The following is a 19,211-nucleotide window of genomic DNA, read 5'->3' on the forward strand; positions in this document are numbered from 1 at the left end:
TGTTACCTTACTGCCGGATTTTGTTTCCCAATAAGCCGGCAAACTGTACGTTACGGTTCGAGTTGTAACGTCCATTGTCGGACTGATGAAGGAGCTGTTGCCGGTCCGAGTCCCATGTGCATCATCACTTCAAGTCATGTACCAGTATCATTGAGGGAGGTAGACTCCTCCGACACGAAGCACTCATTTTCAATTCACAAGTCATTTGCAGTGAGTTTAACTGACTGGTTTCATACTTCAAAGAGTAATCATCAGAGTGATAGACAAAATTTAATGACAGAGTAACACAATTTATGCAAGAGCGGGCGAACTGTAATTGTACAAGTGGGCCGCCCAAACGCCAGGGCCCCCAAGAGCAATGGGAATCTATACTACAGCGTAGATATTGAATTTACGGTGTAACAGGCAAATTTGCAGTGTTGGTGTGTAGGCATGCAGTATGTTGTACTTATAGTACTAGTGTACATATTGTGATAAACGTCATGTACTACAATTGGTACATGACTTAATAATAGCCGTCTGGCATGGTACAATAACCTTTTTTCTTTTTTCTTTTCTTTTTAATGGCTTTCTCTTCTTCCTCGATTGGTTTACAATCTGTATCACAATTATTTGTGGGTTCAGCAATAAAGGATGTGATAAACGTAAACATGCAAGCATGCAAATGTTGTGCTATACTACTAATGTATGTATTGTACGTTTTGGCAGTGTCCAAGTTTGGACACTGCTTCCATTCATGTTCTCCATGTTCTACAATATACTTCCCATTACCGCGGATGCCTATAAAACGCCTCAACGAGACCTACAGTCGCATTAAAATCGTAACTGATACACCCGATACCCACTTTCCAAAACAGGATCAATATTCCTATTCCGTTTCCCAGTTCATCGTTACACTATCCTTTTGCTAGCACATGTACATAGTTACCAGCAAGGCTGCAGAGGGTCTATGAGAAGTGTACATTTTTCCGTAGAGGGTCTATCAGTTATCTATAGCGGCTTAACAGCATTCTACTTCCGATTGTCTAGATTGAACACTTTCGACCGCAGTCTAGGCTGTCCAGATTCCAGACTTTCAGAGTCGCTTACCCAAGTCTCAGGGTTTCAGAGCTTGTGAATAGAAGGTCAGAAGGGGAAGATCACGCTCAGGATGAACGTCCTACCGACCATCAGCGTGTATTACCTGATCTATTCACTACATGTTCACAAGTACATCAAAATGCCCAAGCTGAGGTGCTCGGCGGGTGATAACTTGACTGATGATGTCGCCACAGCATCGTTTGTGTCAAGAGCTCAACTGGTTGGCTACTGCGCTAAAAAGAGTAAGTCTAAGTGCATGTTGCAATGATCTAAAGGTAAAGTAGAACCCTGATATTAAGACTTAATCGCACAGCCAGTAGGAAAGTGTACGTAATATCCAAGGTACTTCTCATCCCAAACATGTATTTCAGTGCATGTATTGATCAATACACACATGCTCCGGACAATGTCCGTACCCAGCAAGAGCATGTCTTGTACAGATACATGGCGAGCCCTTTCCAGGTAGGGTGGATGTGCATCTGTACATGCAGCAACAGATATTATTATTGTTGTTATTATTGAGTCCTGGTGGTGACTAGCCCTTTCCCCAGAGGTGCTCGCCCTTTTTTCGCCCTTTTTGGCCCTTTTTGGAAAAGCCCGTTTCTTTCGCCCTTTAGTGCGTTTTTTGGTGAATATCGCCCTTTTTGAGCTTTTTAGCTGAAAAAGTGCTAAAATCTGTTTGCTCATTCATGCGATCACAGTTTCCCAGTGCTCGATGGGCCTTGGCACGCCGCTTTTTTGGGGCAACAAGTTGTGAAGCCTGTACCCGGTGTACACAATCCTGTAAAAAGTGGGTTTTTGAACTTTACTTCCTGTTTTGCCTTTCGTGGACCGATAAATGGAAGAGTGCGTATTCCCTTCTCAGCTTTGGTTCATATCTGAACATGTATCATGGCTATGCTTCACTGAAAAAAGAGCACTTTTTGCCTGTTTTCACTGAAAAAAGAGCACTTTTTGCCTGTTTTCACTGAAAAAGAGCACTTTTTCAGCATATTTTGATGGACGCGAAAAGCACTAAGTGCGAATTAAAAGAGAACCTCCGGGAAAGGGCTAGTGGTGACAGTCAATTTTTTCTTCAGACTTTTCCCGTTTGTCTCTTTCCCTCAAACTAGTGAAGTTATTATTATTATTATTATTATTATCATTATTATTCAAAGTATCAGTCGGGGAAGTGAACTGCCTGAAAAGAGAAAAAAACGCCAGACCCACCAGGACTCGAACCTGGGACCCTGCTTGTCATGAGCAATGCTCTAACCACTGAGCTATGGGACCAGGCTGAACCTAGAAGGCGCTGACAAGTTCTTCACAGCTCAGTGGTTAGAGCATTGCTCATGACAAGCAGGGTCCCAGGTTCGAGTCCTGGTGGGTCTGGCGTTTTTTTCTCTTTTCAGGCAGTTCACTTCCCCGACTGATACTTTGAATTTGAAGTTCTCCCAATCCTTTCCAAAATTATTATTAATAGCAATGAAAAGTATGAATGCCGCAGACATCACCACGCAACATGACAATTTGTTCAAGGTTTGGTTTTGTGTGTTTCCAAAATCGATTTTCACGTTGCGATCATCAGTGGAAATACGCAACTAAAGAGATCAAGGGAAAAACAAAGGTTAAAAATCCAAAGAAGTGTGACACATGACGGGTAACTTGTGGTAAGTATTACAAAAAGTGAGAACTAAAATAAAGAGTAAGTGTGACAAACGGGCATGAACAGTGCAGAAACAACTCATGAACACGGGGTGCAAACTCACGAAAATAACCTAAGTGCCTAGCAACCTAGGTTATTTTCGTGAGTTTGCACCCCGTGTTCATGAGTTGTTTCTGCACTGTTCATGCCCGTTTGTCACACTTACTCTTTATTTTAGTTCTCACTTTTTGTAATACTTACCACAAGTTACCCGTCATGTGTCACACTTCTTTGGATTTTTAACCTTTGTTTTTCCCTTGATCTCTTTAGTTGCGTATTTCCACTGATGATCGCAACGTGAAAATCGATTTTGGAAACACACAAAACCAAACCTTGAACAAATTGTCATGTTGCGTGGTGATGTCTGCGGCATTCATACTTTTCATTGCTATTATTAAACTTTTATCTCCACGTAGATTATTTGTATAAAATTATTATTATTATTATTATTATTATTATTATTATTATTATTATTATTTTAATATAGCTATGAATAGGATGAAGGCCGCAGACATCACGCAACTACGTTACTTGTTTGACATGTATTACTGTGTATTTTATAACAAAAAATATTATTGAAAACCCAGAATCGATTTTCTCGTTCCTATCATCAGTGGGAAAAACGGAACTAAGGATACAACCAAAGAAACTGAAGTTAAGTACTGTGAATAGAAAGGTGTTAGAAATAACATCAAGATACAAGTGCAATAAAACCACTAGAGGAAACGCAAAAAACGTAACAAGATTACATGTACATAACCAAAGGCGAGAAGGCACTGAACGAAGTGTCAACCTACGAATACAACTTCAGTGCAACAACGTGCTCTTTCTGCTTACACAAAACAGGCTTATGAATACGTATACAAACTGCCTCAAGGACTTTCAACTGTTGGACATAACGCGCACGACACAGTACAGAAAAATGAGAGTCATCATACACACCAAGACAGTCAGGACGAGATAACAAGTGTAGATACACAGCTGACTTCTTACGATCAACACATTCATCCGCCTCATCTCGCTCCTTCCCACCCGACTCCTCCTCGTCCATCTCATCGTCCTCTTCCTCGTTCCGCTCGTCATCCTCACGATCATCATCACTACCATCATCTTCCTGGTCCTCTGTCTCCTCACCAACCGTTTCGTCATCCAATTCCTCTTCCATTCTCTGATCATCCGTCTCATACTCCGTTTCAGTACAGACCACTTGTCTCCCATTTGCTAGCTGCTCGTCCCGTGAGCGGAGTTGTTCCTCCAAATCCGCTTCACTCACGGACTCATGATACTGCTCGACCCTCCTCCTGTTGGTACTGTCCACAACGCGCGGTCCTTGGCCGTTGTTCCTTTCCGATCATGACTACCTTAGGTTTAGCTCACTTATTGCCGACAATGACAACAAACTAAAAATAGGCTTATTGTGAAGTATGATAAGAATCTCAAGTGGTTGCGCACTAAACGTTTTGGGTCAATACAGATCAATACAGATACAATCATTAACCGCACCAAAATTGAGCTAACCACCGTCCAAAAGGAGTTGCTGTGCCGGGGCACGGACTTCGGTATTCCTCCTGTTAGTGACAAGAAGGAAGTCGTACTGACCGAGTTTGAGTTGTTCTACAAGAAAACTGAAACAGCTCACTCCCATATCGGAAGCCCAACAGGCTGTGTGCAGTGCCAGCCTCAGGGCGCTTGCCGAAGAACATGCCACGAAACCTCGGCCAGTCCTTCAGCGCCCCTAGCGCCGATGCGGTTCTTCCAGAGAGATACGCCCTGCAAGACGCGATTGCGCTGCAGAGCCTGCCCAATGCTCACTGCTCCAGTGTTACCAATGACATTCTGACTGCAGAACACACACAAGAATATCACATGCAAACTGATTGAAAGAGAGAAATACACGTGCTACATGTGTACACATTTTATTCATGTACTTTGACATCCGATGATGTCATCCAGAATATCTAATTACTCAGCCATTGCTTGTCAAAACAACTTTGATGTGTGTTTACCTGGACACAACAGAATGTCATGTGAGTTTATTTGGTGGACCCCTAGCAGAATCTTGTGAACTCTTGAGAGCAGGGGGGGGGGGGTATTCTTGATACCACAGTACTTGTAGGAGGACAGGGCAAGGTACTGTAGCACTGGTTGAAACCCTCAATCAGGTTTCGGAAGAATACTAAATTTGGTGATTCTATGAGTATGAGTGCATAAACAATAATTATTCATGAACTCTTTATTTAGAAAGGCCGCGGATCCTGTCAGCTTTTCTATTATTGTGTTCACAAAGGAAGACCTAACGACACCGCTATTGAGACACGTTGTCTACGTACGTTTCTACGTAAGGTCACTGGTGTTCGGTACCTAGACCATGTTATATGATTGTACAGTACCAGGCCGGCCAGGGAGCTCGAGCTACTAGTACTCCATGGCTCCTACCATCGCGTGGCCGGGGCCGCGCGCGTGCGTGTGCATGGCAGACATTTGTTGCAGCCTTTTCGGATGTGCATGCACGAGGAACTAACGTTACTTCCTTCTTTGGAACCACTTCTTGCACGAGCTGTTTCGGATATTTCGTCTCCTGGCCTGGCTTATTCCGCTTCGGCGCTGCTGAGACCTCCTTTCACGGAATATTACTCAATGACAGGTGAGTTGACCAGTTCCCTTTGATTCATTTGCTTGTGTTGACTCTTTCATTATTTTACGAAAAGTGTACTGATTTTAGGTGGAATGCAAAAGCTGACAGGATCTCTTTTCCAAATTTTGCTTTTCCGCTATCAAGGCCTCCTTTTACGGAATACTCAATGACAGTTGATCTCTGAGTTGACCAGTTTCCTTCCATTCATTTGCTTATGCTCACCCTTTCATTAACGGAAACGTGTGCTGATTTTTAGATCCATTCGTATCTCTTTGCCCTTGCCTACAGTGTGCGGAGAACGCGAGTTCACCTTCTTGACGGTAAGGCTTATGTTGCTGCTGAGGCTTAGATGTGTTGTCGAAATACTCATGTTCATTGTACACTGGTCCGTTACAAGTAAGGCACTGGTGAGTGGCATACTATCGTTGGCAGTTCCCAATCTGGAGGGAAAGGTTCAAGGACGCATTGGCCAAGTATGCTAAATAAATTCGCATATCAGGGAAAATCTCCATTATGGAGAGGTTCAGTGACTTGTTTCCTTCATACGAAACAAGCCAATGGGTGCAGTCTCGTCTCGTGAAAATCTCGTACTTGTACGATTGGATTTGTTTACTCGAGTCTGGGTTGTTTGATTTGTGAGTAGCGCCGAGATTGCACTGCCCCAAATAAAGTTGCGTGCCGGCAAAGCTAGAATTACGATCTGCAATCTGTTTGTAGTACCTGCAAGAACGTGCTGTACATGTATCGTATTTTCTCTGATGCGGTTTCAGTTGCCGTCATGTTGCTAAATAAAGGTTCAGTGACTCATTTGTTTCATACAAGACGAGTCAATGAGTCGGTGTGGCTTAGAATCTTTCGCTGTAGAAGAAATCTATTCGTATCTCTATTGGAGAAATCATTGTATTCACTGGTTAAATATAATTAATAGGGTTAAGACAAACTCACAGAAAATACCATCGGTTCCTTGGTGTTTGTCCTAAAGAGGTTCGACTGGACATCGTTCATACTCACCAAAAGATCTGTAACATTTTATCATTATGAAGTGCCTTGTTTATCTCTCAGTACCTCCAACCATAGCCTTGCCCCTTTTATCCTCAGGATCAATGTAGTTGTTGGATCGAGGTGTTGGACTCAACAATGACGTATTTGTTTACATTGTGATACATTAATGCGATTAATAGTATTAGTGAAGCGGACATTACAAAATGATGAATGAGAATACATGTATCTAAAATGCTTGCTCCTAATCGATTTTCTTGAGACTATCATCAGGGAAAAATTCGTCTCACCATAGAGGCTATACGGAGAAACAAACTACTTACAGGTTATCGGATAGTGGGAAGTATACAAGGTGAGGTGTGAAAAAAACTACCTAAACTGGGAGAGAAGACGAAAGAAATTAGAAGAAAAGATGTGAGAGTGTTCCGACGGTGTGAGCTACTACAAAAGGTGAGTGAAATGAAGGCGTGGAAGCAGGTGAATGTGATAGAGTGAGGAACTGTGAGGTGTAGGTGTATGCGAATGAATACGTGTGTGAAATCTATGCATTCAGAAAGAAAATGTCACAAAACTGAGACTCTTCACCTAGCATTCACACACGTATTCATTCGCATACACCTACACCTCACAGTTCCTCACTCTATCACATTCACCTGCTTCCACGCCTTCATTTCACTCACCTTTTGTAGTAGCTCACACCGTCGGAACACTCTCACATCTTTTCCTCTAATTTCTTTCGTCTTCTCTCCCACTTTAGTTAGTTTTTTTCACACCTCACCTTGTATACTTCCCACTATCCGATAACCTACAAGTAGTTTGTTTCTCCGTATAGCCTCTATTGTGAGACGAATTTTTCCCTGATGATAGTCTCAAGAAAATCGATTAGGAGCAAGCATTTTAGATACATGTATTCTCATTCATCATTTTGTAATGTCCGCTTCACTAATACTATTAATCGCATTAATAAAGTTATTGTCTCCTCGTCGCCTTTTCATTGTAATACATGTTTATTATTCCTCCTTTGTTGTCTTGTTTTAGAAAATCGTGGACTAACACTTTCAAGTCATTGAACTACTTCCAAAAGTTGTATCGACATCAACAGGATTTCGATTTCAGTGCAATAAGATGCAGGGTGACCTTATCACGATAACTCATTTTTTGACTCCCACCTTCCAACCCGGCAAATATGTAGATTTTGATACAAACGATACAAAGCCTCTCAATTATTTTGTAAAAATTATAAAATACTTGTATAAGAATGTAACTCGGATGGTGAGCCAATTAAATAATTGTGAAAAGAAGAAGGACAAAATGTTACGAGTTATGACTAACTGCCCACCAACGTAACCAGATCTTATACAGTCAGCGTGTGCGACAAAATGGCACAAAACTGACAAGGAGTACTGAGATATTCGGCGACTTGACACCTAGCTCCAACACTTCTCCAAGGCGCAAACCAACAACCTTCCAACTTGGAAGGCTCAGGTTCGGAAAGGTCCAAGAGGGGAAGGAAAGCGCAACGAAGAAGAGCATGAGCTACGCATCACGGCTACAAAGAATGCCGAAAGTTACTGGATGATGACGAAACTAGTAAGACTATTGGACATACCGGCCTTACTACAACTGTATATGGATCTGTATAAGATATGGTTACGTTGGTGGACAGTTAGTCATAATTTTGTCCTTCTTCTTTTCACAAATATAATATACTTTCACACAAAACAAGCTCGGTGCAGCACTAATCACGGCAGGGGAACCCGACCCTCCACCATCGCCAATTCTCGAAGCATGTGAACTGGACGGTGACGGGCCGACCGAGCACCCCGAACACACAATACAGCGGAACGTAGCAGCGCGAAAGACACCCAACAGCGATAGTATCCCATCAACGACGAATAGCTACCTCCCGAAGATTGAGATGTGAGCAGGCAAAGGCGCCTGAGGAAGGCCGTGGATGCCGGCGCAGCTGCCCCATTCACGGAAAACACTAAAGGTGCAAAGGCGCCACGCTCAACATCCACTACTCTCTCCTGATATTGAAGTCTCTTAGCGCCCTCATGTTGCCGGAAGAACGCGTCCAGGCCTCTGGACGCATAGGAAGAAGCGTCAGGATTAAACTCCATTACATCAAAAAATGCATCTTGCCCACGCGTCCAGAAACCTCGAGCGCTCACATCAAGGCGAGCCTCGACAGAGGTGTTCGCCGACCTGGCCTGAAAAACCTCACCCTCGACAGGGGCGAGAGGTGGCTCTACAGACACAGTGGAGCGGTCAAGGCAACAGCGAACAGATCTCGTAGTTCATTATGTCGAATAGTTGGGAATCCCCAAAAGCACAATTTAAAGCATGGCTAGTGGAAAAATCCGCCCCACAAGCACATACAGCAGGGGTGTCACGCAGCGGCCAGTCATAGCGTAACGCAATGGCATCGCGAAAGTCTCCCTTGGATAATTCAAAACCATGCTCAGCAATAGGGAGCGCCGACAGCCATGATGAAACACCTGGGCGACCCAGTTCTTCCACGCGACAATTAACTTCCAAAGACAGGTGCGATTGAAGAGCACGCAAGCGCTCTGCCTGTCGCTCACCCGCCACTTTACGACACTCCCGCTTGGCGCAAGCTACAGCGGATAAAACTCTATCAACCTCATCCGGACCATTTGGGAACTCCTGCCTCCGAATAAGCGTCGTGAGGCCCTCGGTAATACGGCCAGAAGCCTCCAACTGCTCCCTCGCCATCTCAACAACAGAAAGCAGGCCAATGCGACCGAGCCGAGCAGGAAGCCGAAGAAGCGAAAGCTCAGTGTCCGTAAAGGACGACCGTCCGGTAATGGCACGGAGGAAAGCACCTGCCAAAGCAATATCAAGCTGCTCAAGTGACTCCGGAGCTATCGCAGTGGTGCGAAGTAAGTAATTCCAACGACCCCGCAGCCCATGTACTAACACGGAATACGCAGTATGTGGCTCTGATACCGCCAAACCACTTAGTTTATCAATTTGACCACACCACTGGGAGACTGCGTGATGCACGAATGTGTTAAAGGGGAAGTTAAGGCAAAAATTAAAATTTCACCAGTTGTAGTCTTCGGGGTGCTGAGTCGAATGGTCGTGGTCCGAGGAAGCTGAGACGCTCCCTTCCTACTTTAATCCCAATCGAACTCGCGCACTTCCACCGAAACTGGGTGACTGCGCCCTACTAGATGGGGATTTGTATGCAAAATGTCACTAAAAGCGCCATTTCGTTCTTATAAAAGCATGGATGACCGCGATTGGCCCATATGTTGTAGTCTTTTGGACGCTAAGTCGATTGGTTTTGGTCCGAAAAGGCTGCGATGCAGCGTTCCTCCTTTATTCCCAATCGAACATGGTTGAACAAGCGGTCACGTGCTCCTGCGTACACCAGTCACCTGGTCACCGTGCCTGCAGGGTAGGCCTAGCCCAAATTTGCTCGGGGCGCTTCGATATTTTGCCGGCAAATTTTGCCCAAGCACTTTCCATATTTTGCTTGGCATTGCCTTTCGTTTCCGATATTTTGCTCCATTTTGCTCCTGCTTTGTGGCAAAAATAGCTTCGAATGAACCGTCTACTTTGGTAAAAGTGGATGGTGACTCTGATGAGAAAAGCAAAACTGAAAATGGTGTCAGTATTACGGATTTTGTAGCATGATTTCAAATTTATGTACCCCTGACAACCTGCACGAGCTATTTCAGCACGACGTTGGCCCAATGAAACCAAAGAAATTAGAATAAAATTGCCAAAACACACCCGGATCCTCTGTAAATTTCGATATTTTGCTCGGAATTTGCTGGCAATTTCTTTTCGTGATTACATGTACATGTACATGTACCTCCAAAAGGGTCCATCGATTTCCATTTAGGATCAATGCCGCGGTGAGCCGAAATACATGTACATTTTGCATAAGGCTCTTCACCTTCTGGCAACTTCAATCATTTCCTGCCATAAATTAAAGGGGAAGTTAAGGCAAAAATTAAAATTTCACCAGTTGTAGTCTTCGGGGTGCTGAGTCGAATGGTCTTGGTCCGAGGAAGCTGAGACGCTCCCTTCCTACTCGAACTCGCGCACTTCCACCGAAACTGGGTGACTGCGCCCTACGAGATGGGGATTTGTATGCAAAATGTCACTAAAAGCGCCATTTCGTTCTTATAAAAGCACGGATGACCGCGATTGGCCCATATGTTGTACTCTTTTGGACGCTGAGTCGACTGGTTTTGGTCCGAAAGGCTGCGATGCAGCGTTCCTCCTTTATTCCCAATCGAACATGGTTGAACAAGTGGTCACGTGCTCCTGGGTGCCCAAATCACCTGGTCACCACGCCAGCAGGTGACAACTTTCACACCAAGGTTCAACTCGAGTTCAACTCGAGTGACAGGACTGCACCCAAAAAAGGTCAAACAGGCTAGTAAGTTGTACCCTGCAGGCACGGTGACCAGGTGACTGGCATACGCAGGAGCACGTGACCGCTTGTTCAACCATGTTCGATTGGGAATAAAGGCGGAACGCTGCATCGCAGCCTTTTCGGACCAATACCAGTCGACTCAGCGTCCAAAAGACTACAACATATGGGCCAATCGCGGTCATCCGTGCTTTTATAAGAACGAAATGGCGCTTTTAGTGACATTTTGCATACAAATCCCCATCTCGTAGGGCGCAGTCACCCAGTTTCGGTGGAAGTGCGCGAGTTCGATTGGGATTCAAGTAGGAAGGGAGCGTCTCAGCTTCCTCGGACCAAGATCATTCGACTCAGCACCCCGAAGACTACAACTGGTGAAATTTTAATTTTTGCCTTAACTTCCCCTTTAATATTCTGTGAGTATGAAGTCAAATACTTTCCTGCTCCTTTTTTTTAAAGGGGAAGTTAAGGCAAAAATTAAAATTTCACCAGTTGTAGTCTTCGGGGTGCTGAGTCGAATGGTCGTGGTCCGAGGAAGCTGAGACGCTCCCTTCCTACTTGAATCCCAATCGAACTCGCGCACTTCCACCGAAACTGGGTGACTGCGCCCTGCTAGATGGGGATTTGTATGCAAAATGTCACTAAAAGCGCCATTTCGTTCTTATAAAAGCACGGATGACCGCGATTGGCCCATGTGTTGTAGTCTTTTGGACGCTGAGTCGACTGGTTTTGGTCCGAAAAGGCTGCGATGCAGCGTTCCTCCTTTATTCCCAATCGAACATGGTTGAAGAAGCGGTCACGTGCTCCTGCGTACACCAGTCACCTGGTCACCGTGCCTGCAGGGTACAACTTACTAGCCTGTTTGACCTTTTTTGGGTGCAGTCCTGTCACTCGAGTTGAACCCGAGTTGAACCTTGGTGTGAAAAATGTCACCTGCTGGCGTGGTGACCAGGTGATTTGGGCACCCAGGACCACGTGACCGCTTCTTCAACCACGTTCGATTGGGAATAAAGGAGGAACGCTGCATCGCAGCCTTTTCGGACCAAAACCAGTCGACTCAGCGTCCCAAAGACTACAACATATGGGCCAATCGCGGTCATCCGTGCTTTTATAAGAACGAAATGGCGCTTTTAGTGACATTTTGCATACAAATCCCCATCTAGTAGGGCGCAGTCACCCAGTTTCGGTGGAAGTGCGCGAGTTCGATTGGGATTCAAGTAGGAAGGGAGCGTCTCAGCTTCCTCGGACCAAGACCATTCGACTCAGCGCCCCGAAGACTACAACTGGTGAAATTTTAATTTTTGCCTTAACTTCCCCTTTAAAGCTCGTAAAAGATTTTTAAAAATAAGAGCGAGTTACCTGTACCGCTCTGCAAGCTCTTTGGGGCATTGGACAGTCTAGAGCTAGCTGAAACGAACACAAAATTTGAGTATTCGAACGTTCTTGATGTTAACGAACGAACGAACGAACATTCTCTAACATTCTCGTCGCACGCGCCTGCTCGCGCACGAACCGGCATAGGCAAGAAAATAGTGAAATATTTGAATACAGTATAGCAATAAACCTTTGTGGCGCACAATTTTTGCGTTTTCATGAATGCGGCTGGTTTGATATGAGAATTTTTTCGATTTTACCTCTTTTGAATCTTGTAGTTGTGCTGTCTGCAATGCACGTACTGAGCAGTTTGTGGCGATTTTTCTTCTCCAGAATGCGCAATGGCCGCGAAAGTAGCGAAATTTAATCACTTGCGAAAGTTTCTAACTTTACAGTACGTCTTTTATGATGCTTTCAAAAGTTGAGGCACAATGGCCTCCAACTGAGCGACGCCATACTGCTACTGCTGAGGACCAGAACGTTGCGTCACAGCAAAGTTTGTCATCAACTTGCTTCCTGTTCAATGTTGATGCTGTAGAAATAACTGCACTCCCAGAGACGACAGAAGAATGCTGAAAGTTACCGTAGTTGTGTTTTCAGCTGCGCATAGAGGTTGCTCGCCGTTTTGCGCTGCGGGAAATCCTGCAGGTAGCTGACTTCTCATCCTCGGATTTGGTAAAATGATCCCAAACAACAGAACGGGGGCCCAGCACGACTGAAAACAGTTTCTGACATGGGAACAGTGCGAACTCGAAACGAAAGAAAATTACGAAGTGGTCAAAGGAAGAGCGAGCAGCCAAAATATGTAAGTACATGTACGAGTACTCATGCTTTGTTCCGATGTTCGTCTACATGTCGTCGCCTCGACTCCAGCCAAGTGCCGGTTTAGATCGTGAACCGCGCGCGCGCAGGGGTCGTGTACCACCTAGCGCAGAGCTGGTCACAAGCACGCAGCTACACAATATTCACAGGCGGTGTGTGAAACGATCGTGACTGATCACGATGTTTTTACGGGTTTATCGTAGAGAGATTCTACCGTACGCACATTCTCAAAGTTCGAATGTTCGTGAGAACTACGAATGTTCGTTCGCTGTGGCCTAACGAACGAATATTCGAATGTTCGGTATATTCGTTTCACCCCTATAATGGACACTCTTTTGATCTGCCCCGACTGCAATGCAGTCCTGGTATTATGGTATTGATTTATTTGAATTCGGTATCTCAACAGTACAAATTACTACAATGTACAACTTACAATCATTATCATTGGGTAGTCATGCTTGTGGCGGTTCAGTGCTGCACTTTTTAAGGGTGGACAGGTGTTTGCTAAACATGGCTATAGAATGGACTGACCCACACTTCTGAACATCTGGATTTTTTAATTTTTTTAATTTTTTTTACGCAAACCTGTACTATCCCAATACTGACATAAATAGGCGAATATGGAAGAAAAGCAGCAAAGGAGGAAAGGAAATAAATTAACATGTACATGGGGAATAAAGTTAGCATCACTTATGTACATGATTGTACATCATCGTTGTACACTCCTCATAACGTTAGTGCGCTCATTCAAACACCCGACCTGATCACGCGCCGCGGCGGAATGTGTCTTGTGGTGTCTTTTTGTTTCGTGCAGCCCTCTTCTCTATAGAGGAGGCGCCGGGCCGACATGCGGACAACGTGTTCCAGATTGAGAGATACACTAAACCTGGCAAAGCATGCAGGGGAATCCCTCCAGTTTCCGATGGCAGGTGTGCAACAACACCGGGTACTTCCTCTTCACCAGCTTCCAAGTGTGCCGACTCAACACAGCGACGAGTACATTCTACTTTGAAACCGTCATTCCGAATCGTACGCTTGAATAACGGACGCGTGCAACTAATAGATCCAGAAACTGGAAATGTGTTGGTAGCGTCGGTGAATGGCACAGTCCAACTCGTCCCCAGTTCTGCTATTCTATCAATCCACTCTCTACTATTGGCTTCCGAGTTTCGTGTATTTCCAACTACTCTTGGCGATCTACGAAGGAAGCTCTGCTATACGAAGAGGAGCCGGAGATTCTGAAGCGCAACGTTACAATCACCCCCACCAACCAACACTTTCCCACACGCTCCTACCACGCCGTTACTGCAAACACTGGCTCGAGATCAGTAGTCATGATTGTACATGCATCTGCATTCCAAACCCCCTGGGCATACACGTACACGCACATGTATGCCTCAGTTGGATACGGAAGTAGGCTGTGTCGTTTGACATTGAAATGTGCAGTGATCTGTCTCTCACTTCAAAACTCATCTTTTTTAGTGCAACGCAAGTTACGCAATACATTGAGTACTAATACCAGTACTGTAGTAATTTTTAAAAGTATTATCTCTACATGTACGTCATGTATACCACAACAATATCGCGATACCAGTGTTATGGTGATTATTGAACTTTAATTAGTACAGTGTTTTTTGTTTTGTTTTGTTATTGTTTTTTCTCCTTTTGAATTGAGTTTATTGAGTTTATTGATTGATTTTATTTTTTAATTATAAAAAATAATTTGAAGTTTTTTGGTTTGGGTTTGAACTTCTTTATTTTACACATGCATTTTTCTGATTTCTTCTCCAGTGTATGATTTATTGCATTTTTAACTTTTTTTTTAAGCCACTGTGTTAATTTGCCCGTAAAAGTGGCCTAGTAGAGTGTTATGGTGATTCGTTTGTTCATATTGAGGCACTGGTGATATGACTGTGTGCCGTTGACTATTGTTATCTGAATAGTAGAGCCTAATGCTGCTGCTTACCCCCTTTATTTCATAGAGCCTACGAAACATTATTCCAGTTCCAGTACTGATGAGTTTGTGGACATACTCTACATGTACAGGTACGTGCTGTAGTGCATGTAGGCGTGGGCGGGTAATGCTAGTTATTTGCTGCGATAATGCTAAAGGCAATGCTCATAATATGAGGATATAATGCCACTTATAATGCTCACCCTTCTCCTTAATGCCAGTTTGAAAGTTGGAAAAGTCGATTTAAGTAGGCCGTCTTGGATCAAGGCCAAAGCGTAGAAGAAAACACTTGAACAGCAGTGAGCATGTTGTCTGAAACAATCCACTGAGAAGGTTGATTTGCAACATCAAGTTTCCGGAAAAAGCCGGACAGGTTCAGATGCACGATTTTCGGAACTGGACCTACAAGTAGCCAGCTTCATGCATGACACCGTTGTCGACCGGCAATTATGCTTGTAATGCCAATTTTGCATTCGAAATGGTGTTATAATGCCAGCATTATGCCACCTGGAAAAAAGGGACTATAATGCCAGCCGTAATGCTAGCATTACCCGCCCATGCCTAAGTGCATGTACATGCACTTGTACATGCACATGTATTGTATTTTATTATTTTACTTGGGCATTCCCAACAGACCCTAAGGTCTTCTTACAGGGTGCTCAAGATGAATGAAATTGTTAAGTTCCTGGCGAAATTAATTGGGGATATGATTTGTGCGAAGGGATTCGGGAAGCGCATTAAAGCGGTCAGCACCAAGGAATGAAAATAGATCTGTATCCAGCTTGAGCTTGCACAATGGGTTAAAAGGCAAGAGAATAATTGACTTGGCCGCGGGTTACTCTATCTGTGTGAGTGCATGTACATGTACATGTACATGTACATGCCGTGGACTTAGGCATTGGCGGATAATGCTCGAAAAGGTGGCAGATTCTGCTCGAAAAGCAGTGAAACTGGCAGAACCATACAAACCTTATGGCGGGCAATTCCTCGAATTCTGCTCCATTTCTTTATCCACATACCAAACATGCGTGAAACTTACTAGAAAAAGTACGGAATTCTGCCAATTTTTCCGCCGGCACTATCCGCATATTCCGCATTTTGAGTTCCGTTCGGGAACGGACAGGATATTTTACTTTTTTTACTTTTACTATCCGCATATGCCTAGCCGTGGTTGGCTATAAAAACCGTGCATTCGACACGCAAAGTGGTCATTGCCTACCCCAGCCATGTACAGTATTTGCTCGGAATAGAACTAAAGTAAATCCCGTCACAAGTTATCCATGACTGAAGAGGCAGATCACGGTTCACATGTACATTGCACAGTCTTGTGTAGTTTGCATGTATATGTATTTCGCCAATAATCACGTGATTGATATAAGTAATATACTGACGTGAGTTATTCTTCTTCATAGAGAATTGAGAGAAAATAAATTTATGGATTGCACAGGATGCGGTGATACCTGGCAGTCTAAAAATCTGGAAAGCTTCGAAAATATTTCATAAAAATATCCCTTCTGCTGACTACAGGATTTATGACCGATTTGGCGGTGTGGATATTGATAAATATCGAGACATATATGCATACATATTACAATCTGTAACCAGATCTTCAAAATAAATAAAATAAATTAGTCGTAGACAACAGGTACTCTTGATAGGGTAGGTCACTGCGTAAATTTTGCGGTAATAGAACAATACAGGTGACCATAGAGGTCGTACTTGGTATCTGCCAACATAACAACAATAACATGACTTGCCAGACCTGTAGCTGTGGTCATAAATATAGACTGGTTGTCAATAAATAAATAAACACACGCACGCACGCACACCTATGCGTACACCAATACACAAGGCCAATACATGTAAGTTATCAGCGTATCCCTGTATCTGATGCACACTTAGGCAGGCAACTTGTGACAGTTAGATTCCTGCATTTCCTTTTTCGTAGTGGGGCGAATACGAAACTCTGCCAAGAACTGCTCAGTTGGCCTAAGCGTGGCAAATGTATCAAGAGGCACAAATTCCACTTCGCCTGTAAGTCGAGCGATCAGAATAAGGTCCCGAGTACTGTCCAAGATGTGAAAGTGGTTGCGAGGTAAGCCCTGCGACGTCAGCACCAGGTTGGAGCTGATCTGCTCCGGAATGCTTCCGTTGCCCTCCAGTTGAGAACAGTTGGTCGGAAGTCGTCTGCCGAACTTGACCGGCACGCGGACACCCAGTTGTGTGGCATTGGCTGAAGCATTGGCTGAACGCCAGGTTGTCAGTGGGTTCTGCGGCGCCACGTGATTGTGGAGGACGACCTGCGTGTGCTGTTCATCAATGCGTCTCTGTGTGTCGGCTGGGTCGAAAAACATGCCTGCAGAACAGCACAACGAGTACAAGTGAACCAGATTAGTTGCGGAATGACAAAAGTGTTGCCAACATAAATGTAGCACAGTTGTCTATCAGCACAGTTCCTGAGCTAGTCCAATTGAAAAAGCAACATAAACTTGATAACTATATACATCCTCACAATACTCTCCAAGCGCATTGAGAAAGGCTAACCTTAAACTTGAAAGGGGGCATATCATACTGTCGAGAACATTACCTAGTCTATTGGTTTCGTGTCACACCCATGCATCGTCTTTTGCTCGTACACTTAGAATTTCTCTTGAAAATGCTAGTCGGGACACTCGGGTCTAACGATTGCCAATGTCACTTACTAAGTGATGGTCGGTCAGACTCTGACATCTTGTACATACATACATGCATACCGGTATATGCAATCTTAAAATAAAATGTTCTAAAACGTTGATGGGTCGTACTTACTTCGCATGCTGCATCGGCTGTCCAGTCGTAAGGTGGTCATCGCCTCCGTGCTACTGACCATAGGAAGTGAGGGACAGTTGTGCTGACTGACTTTTACGCGAGGCACTTTTAAGTATTTACCAATCTGGGGCGAGTAGATGAGAAAGTAAAAAGTCACAAGGAGCGGAATAGCTGCCATCTTTGAAATAATTATAATGCTGATACTACTAGTCCTACGCTAGGCCTCAGCAGCACTGAAGGTTTTGCTTGAGCTAGCTGGAAATGTCTTCTCTGATCTTCCTGGGTTCATAGCTGCGTATTTATAGTGTCCTGCTCTCCTTCCCTCGACCGTCACACAGCTTCCAAATCGTCCACATCGGTGCAGCAGAGCAGGGTCTTGTCGGTACAGAAACATTGTGCAGATTCACGGAATGGCTTTCGATGCCCACGCGAATTTTTTCCTCTTTGACACAATCCCTGTCTTGGTAAACACACGAAGCGCGGAGAGGATGTAAAGCCTATACGGTCGCCTCTCCTTTCAATACACCGAAGCGGAGAACTGGCAAACAAAGTCATGGGGACGGTGCAGGTCTTACCCTGCTCGTGACCCGCGGCAGGTACATGTACATAAATTGCGAACTAGCGCAATCATGAAAGGCTTGACCAACGTGTTTTGTTTTGGCCACTGGAGCTCTGCGGCTGGGTTCTGTGGCCCGGCCCGACGCATGCACAGGAGACTGGAAGCTTTCATTCTACACGTCCATTTCGTAGTAGTTCTGTGTTAGCAAAAAAAGCGGCTAAGTGTTCTGTTTCAATAACAATGAATGTAACTGTTCGCTACATGTACATGCACGTTCAATCAAGTCAAAGTGTAGTATCGTGTAGGCTGCGAGCAATGTTATTCTGACCCAAGATTATTCCGAATCGTTGTAGAACATTGCGACTTGCGTATACATGTACGGAGTAAAGGAGGGGGATTTGTCAGCATACTTGAAGCACTTTCAGACTCTCGGTTCGCGTGTCTTTCTCAAGTGTGATAAGTGCGAGGCGAGCCCGTTTTACGCAACGTCTTTCCAAGAGGTCAGCATCCAGCACATCGATTCGCGTCACTGGTGCTCGGAGGCTCTGGGCAGCGCTATCTTTAAAAAAAAACACTCATAATAGAAAACAAATCGCTGCGTGGAAAGTGTCGAATGTATTCATGACGTTACCCTGCTCCGCCACGAACAGCGCATTTCCTCTTCCTTTCTCCTCAAATTCAGTACTCTGTGGAATCGTCTTCCTCCCAAAATCACGTCCGAAAGTTCAAACCAGCCCTCATGATGCAATAAAGATCTGCACAAGCATCTCGTTCAATATGGCTTTTCATTGTACATGTACTGTACTGGTACTCCATAGCCCTTGTGATCTCATCTCAGTGATAGGTTTTGTTTTCTTTATAACTTCAAATCTTCTCACTTCAACA

General features: G+C 44.4%; 1 protein-coding gene and 1 long non-coding RNA gene across 2 annotated transcripts; one reads left to right on the top strand and one right to left on the bottom strand.

Annotated features, from left to right (window-relative positions):
* Positions 1-1,030: 1,030 nt before the first annotated feature.
* Positions 1,031-14,761, top strand: LOC135810083 (uncharacterized). The gene is made up of 3 exons (XR_010552270.1): positions 1,031-1,322; positions 5,688-5,719; positions 13,820-14,761. It is a non-coding gene; the product is annotated as an uncharacterized LOC135810083 (long non-coding RNA).
* Positions 14,762-16,256: 1,495 nt separating this feature from the next.
* On the bottom strand, positions 16,257-18,873 carry LOC135810883 (uncharacterized). Its single transcript, XM_065324292.1, has 2 exons — positions 17,768-18,873; positions 16,257-17,315 (listed from the first exon to the last, which is right to left on the bottom strand). Exons 1-2 carry the CDS (start codon positions 17,943-17,945, stop codon positions 16,858-16,860), a joined length of 636 nt encoding a protein of 211 aa, XP_065180364.1. The 5' UTR covers positions 17,946-18,873; the 3' UTR covers positions 16,257-16,857.
* Positions 18,874-19,211: the final 338 nt, after the last annotated feature.

Source organism: Sycon ciliatum, chromosome 2 (assembly GCF_964019385.1).
Source record: "Sycon ciliatum chromosome 2, ocSycCili1.1, whole genome shotgun sequence".
Taxonomy (NCBI): Eukaryota; Metazoa; Porifera; class Calcarea; order Leucosolenida; family Sycettidae; genus Sycon; species Sycon ciliatum.